The sequence below is a fragment of the Platichthys flesus genome, chromosome 12 (genome assembly GCF_949316205.1).
Source record: "Platichthys flesus chromosome 12, fPlaFle2.1, whole genome shotgun sequence".
Taxonomy (NCBI): Eukaryota; Metazoa; Chordata; class Actinopteri; order Pleuronectiformes; family Pleuronectidae; genus Platichthys; species Platichthys flesus.
The window spans coordinates 17,162,344-17,183,731 of record NC_084956.1 but is presented as its reverse complement, the minus strand read 5'-3'; the positions used below and the strand labels follow the sequence as shown (position 1 = coordinate 17,183,731).

The following is a 21,388-nucleotide window of genomic DNA, read 5'->3' as shown; positions in this document are numbered from 1 at the left end:
GGAAGCAACACAAACTGATACAGTGAAGATATTGAATGAATTAATTAAATGATAGTGTTTTTCTTTGTATGCAATTGTGTATATATTTGTGGCTTGAAGAGAGCAGACGTGAGGAAAAGTGCCAGACATCGTTGAAGCTCAGCTGTCTCGGGCGGGGCTGTGTGGCTCAAACATTGCAGTGGAATTGTTCACAAGAGGCCATATAAATGAAAAATTAATGTGGTTGTATGTTTGTGTTGACTGTTTGAGTGTGTGTGTGTGTGTGTGTGTGAATTGATCTTACTGGTCTGGCTCATCACTGAAGTAGTAACGCACAAGCCCAAATGGGCCGTCATCTCCGTCTGTAGCCTGTGCAGAGAATACAGGGAAAAATAGTTAACTTTCAAAATATCATCTTTACTTCCTGACGAAGGTTGATGAGAATTTCTGCTTTTGTCTTCCATCAGTATTTTATCCAGATTCTCATTTATTTATCACCTGCTTTTGGTTTTATTTCATTGTTAATTCTCTATGATCTTTCAGAAAAATGAAAAAAACTAAATTGTTGTCCACTTTAGTGAGTGATTATTTGTTGCCGACTTATGTTTTGCTCCTCTAATAACTGAAGGGAGGGGAGTTCATTACGTGCTTTTATTAAAGGAAGTTTCTGTCACAAAGTTCTATGACTTGGTTGATAATAAGTCAAATTCAATTGAGATTTTATGACAACTAGAAGTTTTCATAACAGCAGGGTAACATGATCATTTCATGTTCATGTAAAAGTTATTTATTTTTTATAATCGTACATTTGAGCCTTTGTGATGTTCTGCACAAGCCTTTGTGGTAAACAACAGTCTATTTACTGACAGGATGCACACAAATGGCTGCATCAAATATTCTGTCATGATTCACTCCATTTCAACAATATGTCATTCTAACATCTGTGTGTGACTGTATGACTTCATTTGAAGAAATGCGAGCCACACTTCACTCTCTCAGGTGTTGACTGGATAAAATCTGAAGGGAGAACTGATACATTTCATTCACCCACATGAACCAACGCAGCCTTAAAAACAGCTGCTAACAAGTTTTGTAGATAAAAAGGGTGTCGGAGAAATGCCACATAAAGAACAACACTTACAAGAAAACGTGTACATTATGAAATGCCACATTAACACAATTTGTCTTTTTAAACACATGCATGCGCATGTGCACACATGCACTGATGCGTACACGCAGGATGCTGTGCCAGAGCTGATGGATCGTGCCTGGAGAGGCTGTTGTAATAGAGTTTCACTTCAGTGGCTCTGCAGTCAGTTGAAGGGCCAAACCTGAACGTGTCTGCAGCCTGCTCTGTCAACCACGTTGCTGGTCACTGTGATTCAGTGATGCCCTAAAACCGACCTTATTATGAGGGCCTGTGCGTGAATGTATAGCACATGATCTTTTTTGCATTTGGCTGTGACTTATGCACAAAAGCCGATGTTGTGAGAGTAGTGTAAATATGCATCCAAGAAGAGTTAATACTCATTGAAGAATTTAGCTGTAACTAAATGTGCACATTTATGTGTGTTCAAGAATATATCTGCCTTCTAAATCAAATGCATTGATGGATATGTGTGCGTACATCTGTGTGAGTGTGCATCTATGATTCCTCTCAACAGATGGAACAACGGCTGCAGCTATCAATGTTTTTTTCCACCCCTCTAAAAATTACACCATGCTGTTTAGCTCAAGCCCGAAATTTCACAGAGAGCTTCCACCGCAACGTTCTGGATAGTGAATCAGTGTTTCTCTTTAATGTCCAAATGGCCTCCACTTTGTTGTTAGGTGCACCGAAGCACATCCTGCTCAATGAGCCGAGAGAGGGACGCTAAATACTTGTGAGGTGTTTGGGACCTTAGTCTGGCTCTTATATTAACCTTTGAGTTTCCATGTGTCGTGTCTCAATGACCGCATCATTTAATGCCACTCAACTGCTTCTTCCCCTCACTCTTTTTGCAACTTCCCACCTCCTCCCTCTCCTCCTCTCCCCCCTTTATCTTTTCCTTACCCCGCCCTTCTCTCTGCATCCTGAGCTATGCCTGAGTCTCCACTGTCTCTTTCCACTCTCCTCTACATATCTCCCTTGGCACACTCTTTCCCCCCTGACACCTCCCTCCATCCCATGTGAATGACAGGCCCATAAGTGCTCCAATGATAGTGGTGGGGGTGTTAGCGTGACAGCTATCGTGGCAGTGACAGGAGCCAGGTTCAGCCTGTAAGCTAATGCTGCCTCTGCCTCTATGGCCAAGCCCTTCACACCACGGAAACAGACAGACGTAGAGCGAGAAAAAAAGACATACAGAGAGAAGGAAAGGCGATAGCCACCCCACCCCCCCAATTTCCTTCATTCACTGCTCAAACAATCACCATGACAGTACGGCACAGTCACTTTTCCAACTGCTCACCAAAGACTTTCAACTTTAGACACAGACGGCCGGCAGCAGATGGATGGGCGTGATTGTTCAGGGATTTGCGGTAACTTAACACCATGGGGTTGGGTCCTTGACACCCGGGTATGGGTACATTTACCCCTTGTCGCCACAGAAGTTGAACTGTTTTTTGGTTTGCGCAGTGGACATTGATGGAAAAGTTGATGAAGTGGGTTGCACAAAGAGTTTGTGTGTGTCTGATTTAATTAGGATATGATACAGACATAAAACGGGATGTGCCTCAATGACAATGATTCAACACATGATTCACAGGGATCCATAGTTTTCATGCCAAACGAGCAGTGCTAATGGCTTCATAAAACAGCGACCCTCCAAAATAAGTGAGTTCAAAGAACCAAAAGAACTGTGGTGATGATAGAAATTGCTATTGAACACAATTCTACAAAACCTTGATGGTTAATTACCTGTTCTCTGAATGTCAAGTTACCAAGACATAATGGCACTGTGTGTTCAAGATAATGACTGGGCACAGAGTGCGATGGTGAAAATCTGCAGCAGAGCACTGAGGTATCAGAGTTAGTGTTCTGATCAAAATCCAAACTAAGCTGTTAAGAAGTTTCTGCACAAAGAGTCAGTGAGCTGCTGATTGCCAATATAAACTCTGCCACCCCTGGGGACCTCAGGCAGTAACTACAAAAGAGAAATTAGTTCTCAGTTGACCAGTTTGGTTAAATGATGTGTTTCTTTCCATCAGAATGGAGAAGCCGGTAGGCAAACACCACCGTGGATGTGTGTTTGCGTGTGTGTGTGTTCGGTACAGATGTTGGTGTACCTGCGTACCGGTGCATTCATATGTGTCTGCATGCCCGTTAATGCACATGTCTGATGATTGGATGCATGTACTGAATGTTTTTGTATGAAAAGTATAATGTGTGCATGGGTGCATATGTTTGTATGAACACATGGACAGAGACGCACATGTTTTTCCAGGTTCATAAACACACACCTCAACCACTTATAACAGTATAAACTCTTATTATCACACTCAATTGACTTCAAGAGAAAGCGGAAACGAGTGCTTCCCCCCGTGGGTGACAGAAAGCCAGGGGTATAGTGTGTACACAGGTAGGCTGGGGTTGGGTTGAAGAGGGTACAGGAGTAGATTATCATCCCAGCTATCTTGTGGACAGCGAGGGAGGTTAAAGCTACACAGGCTTTTCTATCTTGAGTGAGCTGGAATTTGAATTGATTGGCTCCTAAAATTGCTTTTTCTGCAGGAGCTTTGAGAGGCATGGCAAAGGAAACCAATTACTGGCTGTCAAAGACTGCTGTCAAAATAGAGATGACCCCCAGTCCAAACAGAGGCAACCTCCCGTGTCACAAGCACAAGGGACAGATAACATACACGCGCACACACAAACACACACCCCACCAGAGTGAAGATGTCCAGTTTATGACAATCATTGTGGGGGAGAAAACGAGGAAGACATGGTTGTCAGGTTATCTTCATCGGCTCTTCTAATGTGGGCTGTTGTAAAGGCTTGGTGTCGAACTCTCTCTCATTTTCTCTATCCACGACAAGATCACAGATCGATTGTTACTAATGCTGTGATAAGTGTGATAAGTTATATTCAAGCACCGCTTCATGTACACACTTTGCATTTTGTACTGTACAGTTAGGTGTGAGATGCACAAAGCAGATCATGTTTCACTCATGGGAGACATTAAGTGCTGTACACGTTTGCATATTTAAGCAGAACATCATTTCAGAGTGTGTTTGGATAAGCAGTGTGGAGGTTTGCAGCTCCAACTGCACTCACAGTCACCATGGGAGTGAAATGCAAATTGAGGAAGATACACAGGTCCTCACAGACTTCGAATCACAGTTCTCGAACTCAGGAAAAGAATTTTCTTCAAACCATGTCAGCTCGTTTATCATCAGTATGGGGTCTAGTAAAATGGATTTATATTTTACAACATTTAAAATACCCTTTATTTGTCTCGTGCCCAATGTACACTGCTGCAGTGCCTCTTATTACCCTCTGTCTCAATGGCTCTGTTCTAACGCTTGGCTCCCTTCCAAAAAAGCCAAGGCTGCTCTGATTGGTCAGCTGTGGCCCACTCTTTTGTGATTGGTTCAGCATGTGTTGGAAATGTCAGGCCCCAGAGGTCGGGAACATTAAACACTGCAGTAGGGACAGTTGCAATGGCATTGATATGCCAAACTAACTGGTGGGTTAGTGTTACATGTTACCGATGACGTAGATGGAAAAAAAAGATACTGCGTTGAAGTACTTTAGGAGCAGTGTTTTATCCGGGTGAGGACGACTCCCTTTACTTAAACCATTGAAATTTAGCAGCTTGAATGATTAACAAAGATCCCCAAGAGAAATATGCGCACTTGAAGGATGCGCCACATTGATAATAAGTCTTAAAATAATATTGTGATAACCGTTCATACATTAATAATTGGACCATATTTATGGAGGTATTTTTTCAGTCTCATTGAACATGCTTCAATACTTAAGCATGTATTACAGGAGGCATTTACCAATTAACGAACATATTCATAATTCTATATTCAGTGCTTTAATTTTCCATTTTTTTCTATTTCACACCAATTATACAGTAAGGGGTTCAGTATCTTGCTCAAGAACAGTTTGAAATGCAGACTAGTTAGTGGAGAACCCTCTGTACCTCCTGGAGCCACAGTCTCTTGCTGTAATTATTCATATTGTCTACAGTGGCAGCAAAGAGATCCCTTTCTGACACTATTTCATGAGTACGACATGAGAGACAAAATCCACAGTCCTCATTCTGTCTGCTAAAGCCTAACATTTGCATTGGCTGAACTTTACAATGCATTCTTGCACTGAAGCAATGTTGATTTCCCCTCCCTACACTGGGGCTTCCACAGATCGTGTGGATTTAAATGATCAAGCATTTTGTATTAAACATAGTCAAAAATTGAATTTGTGTCGACAAGTGAAATACATTACAGGTGTTGTCAAACAACTAAAGGTATGAATTACATTTAAATGGCTTTTTTGTTTAGCTTTTTCACAGTGTTGGTCTCCCCTCTCCTCTCAGTGATTAATTCAGTCTCTGTTTCTATGTACACAAATTGCCACGGGACAAGAGCCTTTCTTAAATCTCTGATCAATATAACAGAACAAGTCTCAGAGCAGAGCAGCGGTCTGGAAAATGTACAGACACAATGTTGGGGCTGTTCCGAGATGTGATGTATCATGTTAATGATCACATATCCTGAACAACTCCCCACTCGACACTCCTGGGACAAAACTGATGGGTGTTAATTGATATAATATCCTTAATTTGCATGCATATGCAGCTAAAGTAGAGTGAAATGATGCAAACAAACTCAAACCTCTTGAGTAAAAAATAACTAATTAAAACATCTAAATCCCCTCAAAAACTTGGATCATATGGGGACCGATGGCATCTCTCGCCAGTTCCCCAGCTGTGACCTAGAGCACCTGCGGGGGTTGATGGGAGCTGTGTGTGTTTTTACTGCGGACCCTTTAGCATAATGGCGGTGGCGAATGTACGTTTACGACTGCTTTATTTCTCTAAACCATTAACGAGCAGGTGGGGGTGCTCACAGCGACTGCTGCCTGCCGACAGGATTGAACAACCTGTTTCGATTATCTCCCATCCGCTCGGGCTGGCGAGACGAAGGGAGAGTAGGAGTGGGAGAGGGAGAGAAACAACTTTTTTAACAATGGATACTTTTGTGAACGAGGAGCTCAATAAAGTGGAGTGGATGTCTTTACAGCGCACACTGACAGCTTGCAAGATAAGTTCTACCGTTTGCATGTGTGCACAGCCACCGCATAATTATACCAACCACATGTGGAACACTCGAAAAAACAGCTGTTACCTCTGGAATATGAAGAGAAGAGGAGGAGAGAGATGGAGAGAGGACCGTATTGTGGGCATAAGCTTTAGATATTTTGAGGTGCCAGTGAAAAGGCTTAATGCAGAGCTCTCTTGTTGGCAGCCTCACTTTGCAGACAGGCCTTGGTCCCACCCCCCAACCCTCTCTCCCTCACACACTCTCTCTCTCTACGTGTTCTCAGTGATGATGAAATGAGAGAAGCACAAACACAGAGATTTAGAAAATGATGACGTACAACACAGAAACACACCGACTATAAAGGAGTGGACTGAACAAACATGGGCGGATGTTTATCCAAGACCGTGTGGTAAGGGAGCAGGGCTGAGGTCAAGCATATTATCACATACAGGGAACAATAGGGAACAATCGACCCTTAAAATGAGATGCTAGTCTATCCAAGGTTTTACGGTGCAGGTGCTTCAACCTCACGTGACTCAAACATCCATGACATGAACATGGTAACTTCTTATTACATTACTTATGTCATCAGTGTCAGTGCCTCACTGTTCAGTGTGACCATGCCCTTATGATGATATTCTACTTGTGTTTTATGTCAATGGAATCTAAATATATAAATACATTTGAGCTGTTGGAAACAGAAAATCAAGCTATAGAACTCCTCTTGCCTTTCACATTTTCACTATCTCATTATTTTTAGACTCAAGATTACTCCATTATTTTTCCATTTACGATGAGAAAAACTAATATTAGCAGGAACAATAGTGATAATTGCAGCCATAGTTTTGTGCACAGCAGTGGGGAAGATAATTTGTCTTAACTTTTTAATCTGTATAATCTTAATCAAATAGATTAATAGACCTAACTCCTAACCTCGTCACACTATGTCCAAAACTCTTCTTTTCATCTCATTTGGAATGTGTCTAAAGAGCCAATAGTGAACCCTGAGAAAGTTCAGACGTTTCACTGGCCTCAGCTCCAGCCTGTTTGTCCTCTGCTCTGCAAAACTATTCTCATCCCGTCTCACAATGTCAAAACCCTCATGATAAGCCCCGCATTATTAACAATGAATCTGTGTGAGCTACCACTAGTGAGAGGGAGAGAGCTGGTCCTCACCCCTTTAATTACAATAATGAATTATAATTACTGTTGTGACTATTACCCCTGTCTAAACAGTGGCGGGAGCAAAACATCCTCAACTCTGTAATTTATAGCCTTCTGCTGTAAGCATTTTTGATTGTGCCTTAGCTCTCAAACATACAGCATCTGCATCGGGCCCATAATACACACAGCACGGCACCAGTAGGAGATACAGAACCTTAACCAAGAACAATGTTGAATCTGATATACTGTATTTCATTGAAGTTAAATCAGCTTCCAGTAGAATGGTATAAGTAACAGTAAAGTGTATTATTCAAATTGCGTGAATCCTAAACATTCATATCCCCTAATGTTGAGCCTGATGGGTAGTGAGAGTTTAATCCGTGCAGAAACAGACGGGTAACCACAAAGTGAATCAATGCAACACCTGAAAACCATTAGCTATATAATGGTAAAACAGACAAAAGGGGAAAAACAACAATAACCCAGGGCATACTATAAATAAGAAATGAAAGAAGACACATTTTCTGAGAGCCAAAGAGAGAAAATCAGAGTGATTCCACTGATACGAGCAGCTGCTTATGTCTAAAGTCTCCAGGGTGAGGAAGAGACAGAAAGAGAGAGTAAGAGCGAAAAGGACCCAGACAAAAGAGTAAATCACAATAAATATTTATAATGATAAGTAATGCTGCGGACCATAAATATTAAACAGCATCAGCCTCTGTGTGTGTATACGTGTGTGTACTTGTATGTTAAGCAGTGTCTACAGGGATGCAGGAGCGGGCACTGAGTAATGCATTGACTAACACTGTACATAAGCTCTGATCAGATGAGCTATGAATATTTACCCAAACAAAGCATTTCAATTGCATTATCAGATAGCTTGTTTGGCGTTTTCTAAAAACAACTGGAAACCAACAAGTAGAATTTCAATTAGCATAGGTATAAAGTATTATATAAACATCTTTACATCCAAACCACCTCCTGCACATTATTCATTCACTGCACAGATACATTCTTTGAAAACAAAAATGTATCAAGATCTAGGATATGACGCTCTATATCGTGGCACTGAGGGTCAAACACAACAAAACTTTACCCAACATGACATTTCACAAAACATTTCAAAGAAACATGAAGACATTTCACAAAACACAACATTTTATTTTATGAAACATGTTGTGTTTTATGAACTGCTATGTTTTTTATCCTCCGGCCCCCGTTTCCTCTCTGCATTGTCATTGTGCCCTTTTGCAAAACTCTATTTTTAGAAGGGCCAACCTATTTACCATGATGGTATTGTCTCGCACTGTCATCACTAACAACATCAGTAATGATCACGATATCCATGCTGCTTAAAAATCACGAAGAACATAAAGACCTTCAACACTAATTGAAGTAACAATTTCACAATTTGGGAAGGATTTTGAAGATTGATTCACTACAGACTGGAATAAGGGTTAAACAGACAGCTAGTCTCTGTCCAGGGAAAAGGAAGCAAGCCTTCTACAGTGACAGCATGTCAAAAGCAGCTCTCTTAAAACAAAGTCAAAGCCCCAAGTTGTAGTTTTTAAGGAATTTTATAAGCATTAGCTTTAGGTGCAGGGAGGCATCTTAAGTTTTTTTGCTTTACTGTCATCTTCTAATGTAACTCTGGGCAAAAAAGCAAATGACAATATTTTCAAAAAGGTCCAATGTTCCTCTAATGTGTGTGTGTGTGTGTGTGTGTGTGTGTGTGTGTGTGTGTGTGTGTGTGTGTGTGTGTGTGTTGTTTATTGAGGAGGGCAGGCCAGTCCACAGTGAGAAATACGATTACAAGAGTTGTCCTCCCTTTTCATACTACAGCTTAATCTGACCACCTCACATCAGACAGAGAGCAAAGAGAGGCTCGTCTTCTTCTGGTGCACTGCCCTGTTCACTGCAGTTAGACAAGCACAGAGTTGGAACTTGTGGAACAGTGAAACAGTGATACTGGAACATAGTGTCAGTGGAATGAAAAGTTGCCTGTCATTTGACCAATCAAGTTAAATAGCACAGGCACTGGATGCTGTAAAATAAAGTAAAGAATAAAGTGAGCGTGAGGTTAGTGGAAACGTAAGCCATATAATAACAGAACCAGTCATTAGGCGCCTCATTGACTTTATCACAATTAATACTTCAGCTCAACATGCTCTTCTGCTCTTGACAAGTGACATAATTTCTCCTTATCGGCTGGATGACGGACAGGTTAAGTTTCCTTTTTACCTGGTGCTGACTCACAGGAGCGGGTTGAAAAGTGCTCGCTGAATGTGATCAGGACCAGTTTTACATTTACGCACTCTATACTTTGAGAAGTCGCCAGAACAGGTGATTTCATATAAAGAAATATGACTGATCACTGACAACACCCCCTTCATCATTTCTTTCCTCTGCCCTCCTTTCTGCATGAACACTTTGAAGCAGCAGTTAACTTCTTTATATGCTTCAGAATCAGAATCAGAATCAGAATCAGAATTCTTTTTATTGCCTTGTATATTTTCACATACAGGAAATTGCCTTGGTGTGGTTGGTGCACTTTACAAACAACAATATAAAAACAACAATATAGAGCAATATAAACATCAATATAAAAAACAACAATATCGAAAAAATAATATATACAGTAAATGTGTTGTGTTCGGTTTTAAGGTGCAAAGATTGGTGGTAGTGCCAATAATGTAGTGTTATAAATTATGTGCGAGGGTGGGGGGGGGGGGGGGTCAGCAGAGTCAGTGTGATGGGGGGGGCTTGTTTGTGAGCCCCACTGCCATGGGGAAAAAACTGTTCAGGTGACGCGAGGTTTTAGTCCTGACGGCCCGGAACCTTTTCCCAGATGGAAGTCTCTGGAACAGGTGGTGACCGGGATGGGAAGGATCAGCGATGATCTTGCCTGCTCTCTTTCTGGTCCTGGAGTGGAACAGGTCTAGGAGAGCCGGCAGGTCACAGCCGATGACCTTCTCAGCTGACCGAATGATCCGCTGCAGTCTGCCCTTGTCCTTGGCAGTGGAGGCAGCGAACCAAACGGTGATGGATGAGGTGAGGATGGACTCAATGATGGCTGTGTAGAACTCAACCATCACTTTCCGCGGCATGCTGAATTTCCTCAGTTGCCGCAGGAAGAACATCCTCTTCACTACAGACTTTAATAACTTTGTGCACGGATGCCATACCTGGTCTAAAATAAATTACTCATGAAGCGGACTTGTTTGATCAGACTACAGCAGATAAATAAACAATCTCCCACCTATTGTCATTGGATTACAAACCTTGTAACTTACAGTCCAAATTACTAATAAACTAAATTATGACAGACCCACATAGGTAAACAAGTCTGTGCAAACACATTACTGAAAACACACACACCGGACACATATATCTAATAAAAAGTCTTATGGGATAACAAATGGATAAAAGCCAGCAATGACCAATGACTTTGTCTGGTTTTAGCCTTGCGTTGACCTTGCCGGTGTGAGTGTGTGTGTGTGTGTGTGTGTGTGTGTGTCTGTGCGTGAGTGTGCATGTATTCTTTTCAATTTCTTAGCCCCAGATCCAAACACAATTATTGTGGGAACGTCTGTTTAATCTGTATTTTGTCTCCAGTGGCATCTCATAGGGCTTTTGGGTGTGTGGTCCAGGCATAACTCATGTTGTGGGGACCTTAATCTGCTTCCATAGTCACATTATGTGACATTGTCTTCCGTATGGGGTAAAGAACAAATCCCTAAAACGTAAATGATACAATTTGAAGATAAAGACATCGTTTAAAGTTGGGTTAAGGTTAAGATAAGGTTAGGCAGGTAATACCTATGGTAAAAGGGTAGAGTAAGTCTCCAAGAAATCAATGTAAGTCACTGTTATATCCTCTGAAGCCACAGAGACACCTCTGTGGCTGCGTATGATTGTGTGTTTATTTCAAATACTCAGCCCCAGAGCCAAACTGAGCGCTTATTGTGGGAAATATCTGTTTAATCTGTATTGTGTCTCCAGTGGCATCACATAGGCCTGGTGTGTGTGTGTGTGTGTGTGTGTTTGTGTGTGTGTACGTGTGTGGCCCGGTCAGAATATCTAAACACTCATCTAACATTGTATAATCTACGAGTGCAGACATCCATGCCAGTGCAGTCCTCACTGTGTGCAGTAACTTTTCGTTCTATTTAAAGCCAATTTTCTCGCTACATTCAGCAATCAGGATTCCACGGCAGGCTGCACGCTCCTGCACGAGGCCAACATCAGCTTGGTCTTATCGGGTATTAGACTGCCCTGCAATCTCCATTTCATGAGCACCCAGTCTATAAACACTATTGATTTTCACACTGTGCTTTTTGCACTTGTATCTAGTGGATTGTAGGTGTTCTGTCACAGGAATGACAAGTAATGAATAGTAATTCACAGTTATAGAAAAATGTTCAGAGAATTTTTCTGATCTAGTTAAAGAAGTGACTCCTGCTCAGGACGGCGACTGAGGGCGACTGGATGGTGAAGAGGATGAGGAGTGACCTTAGACACACTTTAACCGGGAGAAACTTAACAAAGACTATCACAGCTGGAGGTAATTAATCTACAATATTCTTTTGATAATAATTCCTAAACCTTCATTTTGATTTGTTTTAATGGAGTGGGTCACGTCAATATAATTTACAGAGGTGATATTAATCCATCCTAAAAAGCAAGACATTTTAATATTCTCTGATAATAAAATTATCCAGTTTGAAGTGCTAATTCTGTCATTTATAATTCGACTAGCAAATAAACTGAAGTGTATGAAACCTCGTTTGTGAGCTATGACCTGCAATTTGAGCGTAATCACCAACTTTGACCCAATAAAATGAGTTTTGAATGAGTTTGTCTTCATTTTATTTGTGCTTTTGTCTGAGGCAGCTTAGCTCGAGTCACCATAAACCACAACTCATCTGGTAAAGTCTCAAAAGAGTGGGTCACATTGGGAACACAAACACACCAAGATTTCATTCCTAGCAAAAATACCGCACTGTGGTTGTATGCATCCGCCAGCCAGTGCAGTTTCCGTCTACATTACTACTGTTCCCGGATTCATCACTGTGACCTTTATCTTTGACCTCTGAAATCGAAACATACTTTGTGAGGCCACCGTGATCATTGAACACCAAAATAGAATTAGTTCATCCATGAATCCATGTGAATGTTTGTACCAAATTTGAAGAAATTCCTTCAAGGCATTCTTAAGACAACCCGATCACAAAAATGGGACGCACAGACGGACAGACAACCTGAGAACTGGTCCTTTATAAGCAAGTAGTGCAAGTCAGGCGTTATTGTAATCTCTTTGGTTTTCATTTGAATTGTTCTTTACAAATAAATCACAAGAAACCACCCTGCGAGTAATTTATCACACTCTAGAGTGGAAACAATTCACAGTGGTTTCTATGTTACTCACCAGGATTCGTAACAGTGAGGTACCAGAGGGCGTGTTTTCAGGAATGCTGATGTTGTACAGGGGTTTGCTGAAGATGGGCCGGTTATCATTCTCATTGATTATTTCAATGAAGATGCGGGCAAATCCCACATGGTCGGACATGGACTCATTGGCAAAGAGCTGAGGAGAGACAACAATATAATGACAGAGTGCAGCACAAACCTCCAACAAGGCCCAACAGTCCCCATATGAAACCAAATTCAAAGTCACTAGAAGTTTATTCGATCTGCACCAAATAGGACAAACTCTTTCATTTCAGTCCCATGAACATGAACTGATCATTTTCATCGTCAGCCATTCATTACAAATTGTTAGAAAAAACGTTGCAATTATAATTAAAGTGAAACAAATAATCCAGGATCTGCCCTCTGATTCTGATATGCACCAACATTAATGGATTTTTTCATGACACATAAAACAACTGTCCAAGGGTGAAAACATAACCTCCTTGGTGGAAGTAATTAAGATTTACTTATAACTTCAGATAATACTTCTCAGTCCAAAAGAAGACACACATATGTAAAATACTGGTTTATGTTTAAGAGATATTTCACAGTATCCTAAAATCTGGAAAAATTAGTTATTGTGCCAAAGAAGTTTTTGCTAAAAATAGCTTTGGTTATCTTGGATTATACTAATTATGGCCCTCTCTGGTTCTGTAAACCAATCCGAGGTAAAATTAGTTGTCAAAATACCATTTTCACTGTTCAATCAAATGTGCAGTGTTGAGAAAGTGATACAGCTAAAGTCTGAATGAGCGTTGTGCCCAAACAAAAACAAGTAGCAAGAAACATTCTTGATGATTGGAAATCGGGTCAACAATTCATTCAAGGGCAGTCACACGGAAGGACACTATAGCTGCTTTGTCTTCAATAACTCAATGTTTGGTCATCGAAGGGAAATCTCCTTTTCTTAAACCATTTCCAGACATAAACAGACCCAATCCTTCATTTTTGGACAGACCAGCAGGTTATTGTCTGGGACAGTCACGTTCGCAACAACAGCTAAATGTCTGGAACATTTAGGTGAAGGAAGGAGGAGGGACATAGCGTATATCCCCCGGCGGAAATCGTACATTTTAGTTTAACATTGGCATTGGTTCTTATCACCAAAAGATCTTGAATCTGTCTTGACATTGTGGCACAGAGTTGAAAACTCACAGAGAAGCTGTAGCTGCGAATCCGTTCAAAGTCCAGTTGCATGGCCACCCTCATCCTGATGTCGGCACGCCCCTGCACCGCTGTGGGGGAGATGGTGAAGTACTCCGAATTGTTTCCTGTCAGATACACCTGGAACATGCTGTTCACCCCCTGCCGCAGGAAGGATAAGACAGAAAGAAAAGTAGCTGTTGAGAGAGAACATGTGCAGAGTGTAATATATATTCTGCGTCTAAAGTACTAGTGATGAATATAGACGATAACATTTATGCTACAGGATATCTGTGGAAGTTAACATCCTTTTAAGACAAAGCTCACAATTCATGGAAGAGGAAGAGACACTGTAAAAATACACCGAAAGTCAGAGCCGACATGACACCGAACCCCTGATTTGCACCAGAAGCTCCATTCAAGCTTATCAGTTATGAGCAAGATGTTTGGTTTCTATCTCTGCATCTTTTTCGCAAGACTTCTCCCGTCCTTCAATATCTTTCTGCACAGCCCCCAAAACACTGTTCCCTTTCCCTTGTCTGTCTGTCATTCAGAATAAGTGTCAGAGGTCAGAGCTGTTTACAAAGTGGTACTTTAACTTTCAGAGTGCTATACACACAGATTCATACTAATAAATCCGCTGGGTTCAGTACAAGACGGATGGACCCTTGGTTATTATAAAACCCATACTACTGTTTCTGTGTGTAATATTTTGCTGTTACTGTGAGTGTTGAAGCAAAACCTTATAGAGATGTTTCAGATATCAGTACACATACAGTATGATCTGCTGAGCGGCACATTGTAGGGAAGGAAGAAGAGAAAAGGGAAAAAACAAACTCATAAAAATGTGTGGTATGTGTTAAAATATGTGATGAAAATGGATATGACATGGTTAGACAGCAAAACAGATGTAAGAATCAATTTATGGCCTCATATCATCTCCTCATCTGAATTCTTCTTTATCTCCACCTCATAAACCCTACACTGCACCCACAATATGTAAATCGACCTTTCTGCATCATAAAGCGAATCCCGAGGGACTGCCCACAGAGATGTACACAGTACGTCCAACTGGGATGACTAGCCAGTCGGTGAAGAAAAGTTGAAAATATATGATTTAATCATGGTAGTGTGTGTTTTATGGGAGGAAAAGAGGAGCTAATTTGATCCCTGATGACAACCATGACTATATACCTCAGCACAGATACAAACATCTGGGTTTGGTGTAGTGTCCTATACTATTTGTTTCCAAAACAATCTTATATTATGTGAGCAAGAAGTCACGTTCTGTATTACGTGTGACTGTATGGTCAGGTATATCTATTCTTTGATCAGTGGTTATATCATTCTTTCAATTCTCTTTCTCAGAGAAATCCTCAAGTGCCCAGGCATGATGAGTAAATATAGACGAAGTGAGGGTCAAAATTACATTACAGCTCTGAAAAGCCTGTAGCTGTCTTTAGCTGAGAAAACTGCTCTAGCTGCTTCCCGTCTCAATATATAAAGCTGCGGGGTGGCCAATCACGCAGCCACTGTGGCAGAGAGAGGAAGACGGGTGCGGTGGTTGATTGGCATTATGCTGGTGGTTGAAATAGCCCCCTTGTTTTTGTTTTCATCTCTGGGAGAACCATTGTGGCTGATGACTCCTATTTAAAAGACCATCCAATATGCAGGGATGTCACCTCAAACTGCCCATAAACGTAATTGCCTGTCCATTTGCTCCTGCCTTTAGAAGCCCCCAATAAAAGCACCCTGTCAGATGCAACTGCCACAAAGTTTAGTGACAAGTTCCAGCAGCAAAAGTTTTTTAAGATCCTAGCCGAGCAGAAGGGGATATGAAGGCAGCGACAGACCGACAGAGAGAGAGAGTTAACTACCACTTGTGTCATCGTCTAAAAAATGAAACGTCTGCCTATAATCCCTCACACTTGGAAAAAGTGAGATTACAGCACAGGTGTAGCGGAGTGTGAATGAGTGTGTGTACTGGCACTGACATGCAGGTTTTAAAGGATCAAAACAGCAATACAAAACTGGAAGACAAAAAATAAAAACGTCTGACAGCAGCCGTCTTAAAATGCAAGACTGGGCGAGAACAGGCAATTTCTATGTCTATGCACACAATTTGAGGACACTGCATTTGACATAGTCAGCTTTTTTCATAGTCAAGGTTTTTTTGCTTGCGATGAGCAGAAAGCTGTGGTTACTAATAGAACAGAAGGAGGGATTTCTTATGCAGCACATCGCTGAAACGAGTTTTGTGTTGAGATCTCTTAGCTGGAGATGCTGGAATGTTAAGTGACTGGGAACCTTTCTGGACCGAGTGGAAGTGGTAAAATGCTGGGTGCTAACCTACAGAGGGACCTCTAATCACATGCCAGGTGTCGGAGTCGTCAGCCCACCTGCATGCAGCGACACGCTCGCAGCACTCCCCTGTCTGCCGGCAACACGCCGTCCTCGGAATGAATAAACAGACTTGCCGCTAAATGCTCCTGCTATCGCTCCTTCAAGTGTTTTCCTTCTCTTCTGTCTGCTCACCTCGCAGTTTCTTCCTGCTCCACCAATTATTCTGACTTTTGGCTTTGCTTCGATGCAAGCCACTTTCTGTTCCTCTCCTCTCTTCTCTTCTCCTCCCTCATCTCCTCATGCCTTTCTTGCTCCACCCTTTTCTCTATCCACTTGACTTGCAGTTATCTGTCAAATTCCACCCCGGCAGCTACTGTGCCTAAATCAATCAGAGTTGACTAGCTTTCGTCTTATCTGCACCCTTGGTGATTGATTTTCCTCGTTAGGTATAATTTGATGCTCTATCCCATCTCTTCCAGAGCAAATTAAATTGTAGTCGAGTCCAATGCACTGGTGGGAGCGGGCATGTGCACATAGGAGAGAAGGAGGAGAAGAGAAAGTGAGAGACAGGATGGCAGAGGAAGCGTAAAGTGAAATAGGGTTTGAGTTGCGTGTGTGTGTTGGGGAGTGTGACGGTGTGTCACCACATTAGGTTGATAGATCCAGCTAATGGGAAGTGACATACTGTTGTACACCGTTGCTGACGGTCCTCAAACACAACCACACACACACATCTGCCATGTAAGCAGTTTCATCCTGAGGTTCTTTAAGCTGTTGCATTTATAGATAAACCTGACTTTGTTTAAAGATCAAATCAAGAGTGAAAATTGTCTTGTGTCACACCCAGCTGTTTGGCTCTGTACCTCCTTAGACTCAAACATCCCGTTGTTAATTCATGCATAACTACGCTAATTTATATTTAGGCTGATCGAATGAAATATTAATCTGAAACACTGAAATAACAACTGTATACTACCTTATACTGTATTTCACCCTCAACTCGATCAAAAACTAATCTCAAAAACTATTTATTTTATCTTAAAGATTGATAGAATATAAATCCAAGTTCAACATGATACAGGCTGAATATTTTGTGAATCTTTATGATCTCATAACCTCCACATTTATATTCGCAACCCAAAAAATAAAACACAGAGTACACTAAAGAAAATATCAGATGTTGATCAGGTACAGCATAGTTGAATTGAAGCCATATCTGAATAAGAGCCTTATTCTGTTGAGAAATGTTGTGACTGCTGTTAACTGGGACTTCCATCATGTGAATGACTCACCTCATCCTTATCTTCGGCCTGGATGAAGAGGGGCAGGGCAAAGCCGACCTGGGCCAACTCAGTGATAAGGATTCGATACTCTGAGCTGTTGAACTTCGGAGCATTGTCATTCTTGTCAATTAGCAGAATGGTGAAGGTGGTCCTCACTGTTGCATCTGATGGACTGCGATCATCTTTCAACTCTGTGGCCTTATAGTGAGCAAGGGAACGGGGAGCGGCAGGGAGAGAGATTGAGAGAGAGGGAGGGAGAGAGGGAGAGAGAGAGAGAGAGAGAGAGAGAGAGACATGAGATGCATTTGATTGCACTGAAAATATCATTTTGGATGGAGGTGGTCACCAAGCAATCTCAGCCAGGTATTTACAGCTGTTCATTTATTGGATCAATAGGTGGAAAGACGGACTCAAAGCAATCATAGAAATAGGCTCAAAGTGACGGCAAAAGAGGGGCCCAGAAAATGTACATCCACACAAGCACACACACATACATTCGGTTTCACCAGAGTATCAAAGATGGGAGGGGTGTAAAATGAAAAAATGAGGCAGAGGTAGGACTGGGCAGGTGTGGTCCCTTTTATTGATAGAGTGGTGTCACGAGCAGTAAGAGAAGGGGCAGCTATAACATGCCTCTGCCTGGGTGATCAAGGAAGTTTAGCCTCTCCCATCCCAATGCCACTGAACCATTTGACCGCGACCTCCATATGCTCTGTACTATCTAAGCTGCCTGAAGTTGAGAAATTAGTTGTATTACTATGGCATACCGCAATCAATAGTAGCACCACCTAAGAAAGCACAAGTAGAGAGAGGCAGAGAAAATGTATAGAAAAAAAAAAAAAATCCATATCTTACAAATACATTTTTGGGCGACATTTTTTCGTTTTCAGCACTTTCACTTATTCTACCTTTTTTCTATGTAATTATTGATTTGAATTAAGAAGATAGAGTGAGGCTGAGATATTTAAGGCATAATCTCTTTTGTATTAAACCTCGGAGCCGGCTATATCTCAGCACGCTTTCATAAAAATGTCATGCAACCTGCTTTATATTAGCAATAATAGCAGCTGAAGACTAGACAAGCCATCACAATCCATGTAACATTACAGTTACACAGCAAAAGGTGCTCATTTGATCGCAGATCCATCCGCTTTCATTTCACGCACCCTCTCACATCGGGTGGGAGCCACTCAATATATGACCCTGAAAGAGAAGAAGCGACGGCAAAAGAGAGAGTGGCAGAGTGGACAAGGTGGGAAGATCTGTGGGTGGGGAGAGATTGAGGGTGAGAGCCCAGGACTGACATGCTTAAAAGCCAAGTGAGATAGACGTTAGGCTCAGTGGAGGGACAGAGAGATTCGGAGACTGCACCTGCTCCAGACAGAAAAAAAAAGAAAGAACCAGAGGGAAGAACAAAGGAGCCCTAAGCAATGAAAAGCTCTGTAAATCCTTTTCCTTTATCTTGTCCTCCTCCGCTCCCTCTGTCCTCCTTGGCTGCTGACAGTTAACTGAACACAAGCCTCTAAATGGGACATTATCAGAGAATCAGAAACATAAATGCCTTCACTGAGAAGCCCAGTTAACATACTTTAACTTGAACATATTAGTGTGGAGGCATATTGACACAACATCTATAGACACACACTGTACAGTGCGACAGGATCTTGTATTTAATCAGTGTTGCACTGACCTTGAAATCGTTCTTAATTGGAACAGTGTGTATCGTCAAAGACCTTTATGTGATATGTATAGTACAAGCACGGGCAAAGTATTGCATTTAGCAGGTCCTTTGAGGCAGAAAGTGCATTGATTTCATACACTATCATATCAAAGCTCTCTCTTGATCCACTGGCGAAACAGATTTTCGATCGCTTGTCTGGGTTGTGACAGTCCCTCCACCCCACCCCCCCGCCTCACATTCAGAGGCTCACCTTGACAGTGAGAGTGAATCCTGCTGAGTAGAGTGGGTTTTCTCTGTCCAGCTGGCCGTTCACTGTCAGAGAGCCGCTGATGTAGTCCAGGGCAAAAACGCTGTTGGTGTTCCCTGAATGGATAGATGGAGAGAGAGAGAGAGAGAGACAGAGATAAGAAAGTCAGAGGGACAAAAGAAACTGGCGTGGTGGATAATTCAGCACAACCTCTGGGATGCAGCGAGGTGCGGCTGGAGAGGAAGGCGGTGGATGAGCAATGTGCATGTCTCCATTTCATGCAATATGGATTGGGCTTTTGCTGTGCTCCCTCTTTTGTCTCTCTACCTGCCTTAGGCTGACCCACCACCTCCAACCTGTCCACATTCACCTTCTACTGCTTCCATTTCTTCATCAGCTACCTCTTCCCACTCAACTTCTTTAGGGGATGTTAGGGTCAGAGTCCCTCTTTATTCACATCCACTGAACATATGTCGTATTGTCGTACAAATCTCAGCAGCGTTCATGTGAGGGGGGGTGCAGCAGGCAGAGGCAGGATGTAATGTTTAATTCTGCTCTGGAGATCACGTGTTTTTGTTCATAGCACATCAACAACAACATCAGCGAACAGTCTTTCGACATCTTCGTCTCTGTCTTCTACATGTATGCCATCGCATTTTCATCCCGAGATATTTGTACTGTTTTTTCTTTTATTCATGTCATTTGTTTTGAAGGGTCATCAACACACCACTAGCTGGTGGTGATTCCTGCAGAGGATCTCCTGTTGTGTTCTGAAATGGGCTCATTCTGACATTCTCCTGAGTTTTCACAAGTGGACTGGCAGCAGAAACTCTGAAAAAGTCTCGACTTAAATTATGAAAAAGTGTAGTGTGTAAAATAAGTGCTTTTTCCATTGTAAAGTCTGCGTAATAATAAGTAGATAAAAGCCAGAAATATCTAAGGGAGATGGATATATGTCATGTATCGATCCATCAAGCTCCTGTCCTGTGCAGCCATCTCCAAGTTTCAGTTAAAAAAGCAGCCCCCCCTCCCCCATTACATTTTAGAGTCAGCTTAAAACCTTGATTTTTGAAAAAGCTTGTAGTTAGAGCTGGCTCAGGTCGTCGAGGGACACATGGAGCTTGTCTTTCCTCCTCTTCAGCCCTTTAATGTCTCATCAATACATATTACTGACTGGACTCTTTCCCAAGAGGCTAGATTTCTTACATTTCAATATGTCTACTCACATATACTACCATTAATGGAAGTGCAGTTTTCATTAAACTGTCATTACTGCTCCCTTCCTCTCTGTCAGACTTTATCTTTTATATAAATACTTTAAACATTGATTTGACTTTCCATTTATGCAACTGTCTTTTCTCATGAATGTTATAAATCGTTATATTCTTGATGTGCTCTGTTACACTTCTGTCCAACCCGGGGGAGGGATCCCTCATTTGTGGCTCTCTCTGAGGCTTTTGGAAGCTTTTTTGTAGTTTCTCTTGTCGAGGGTTAAGGGCAGAGGATGTAACATCTTGTTAAGCCCTATGATTCAAATTGTATTAAATGATGCGGGGTTATACAAACCAATGATTTGATTGATTGAGAGTTATTAATTAATCTCTATAAAATTCTGTTGATAAAAATTCAATAAACCCTAAATCCTGACTCTTGCATCCATGTGTTTAAAACTCAAGACAATGCGAGTGCATACAAGACTGACTGTTACCAGACTGTACATTGCTCCTGCACTACATCACTTTACATGGGCTGATGGATTGCATTAACTTTGCTATAGTCTGTGCACTTCTTCAAAGACGAGCATTTCAAATTATAAACGCTGCA

At 41.7% G+C, this 21,388-nt stretch overlaps 1 protein-coding gene across 1 annotated transcript in view; it reads right to left on the bottom strand.

Moving 5' to 3' along the window:
* cdh23 (cadherin-related 23) overlaps window positions 1-21,388 on the bottom strand; it is a 144,425-nt gene that overhangs the window by 51,068 nt on the left and 71,969 nt on the right. Inside the window, exons 9-13 of the mRNA XM_062400417.1 lie at window positions 19,568-19,680; window positions 17,646-17,834; window positions 14,023-14,172; window positions 12,824-12,982; window positions 284-348 (exon numbers count right to left, since the gene is read on the bottom strand). Coding sequence (XP_062256401.1) covers window positions 284-348; window positions 12,824-12,982; window positions 14,023-14,172; window positions 17,646-17,834; window positions 19,568-19,680 — 676 coding nt within the window. The remainder of the gene's footprint in view (window positions 1-283; window positions 349-12,823; window positions 12,983-14,022; window positions 14,173-17,645; window positions 17,835-19,567; window positions 19,681-21,388) is intronic.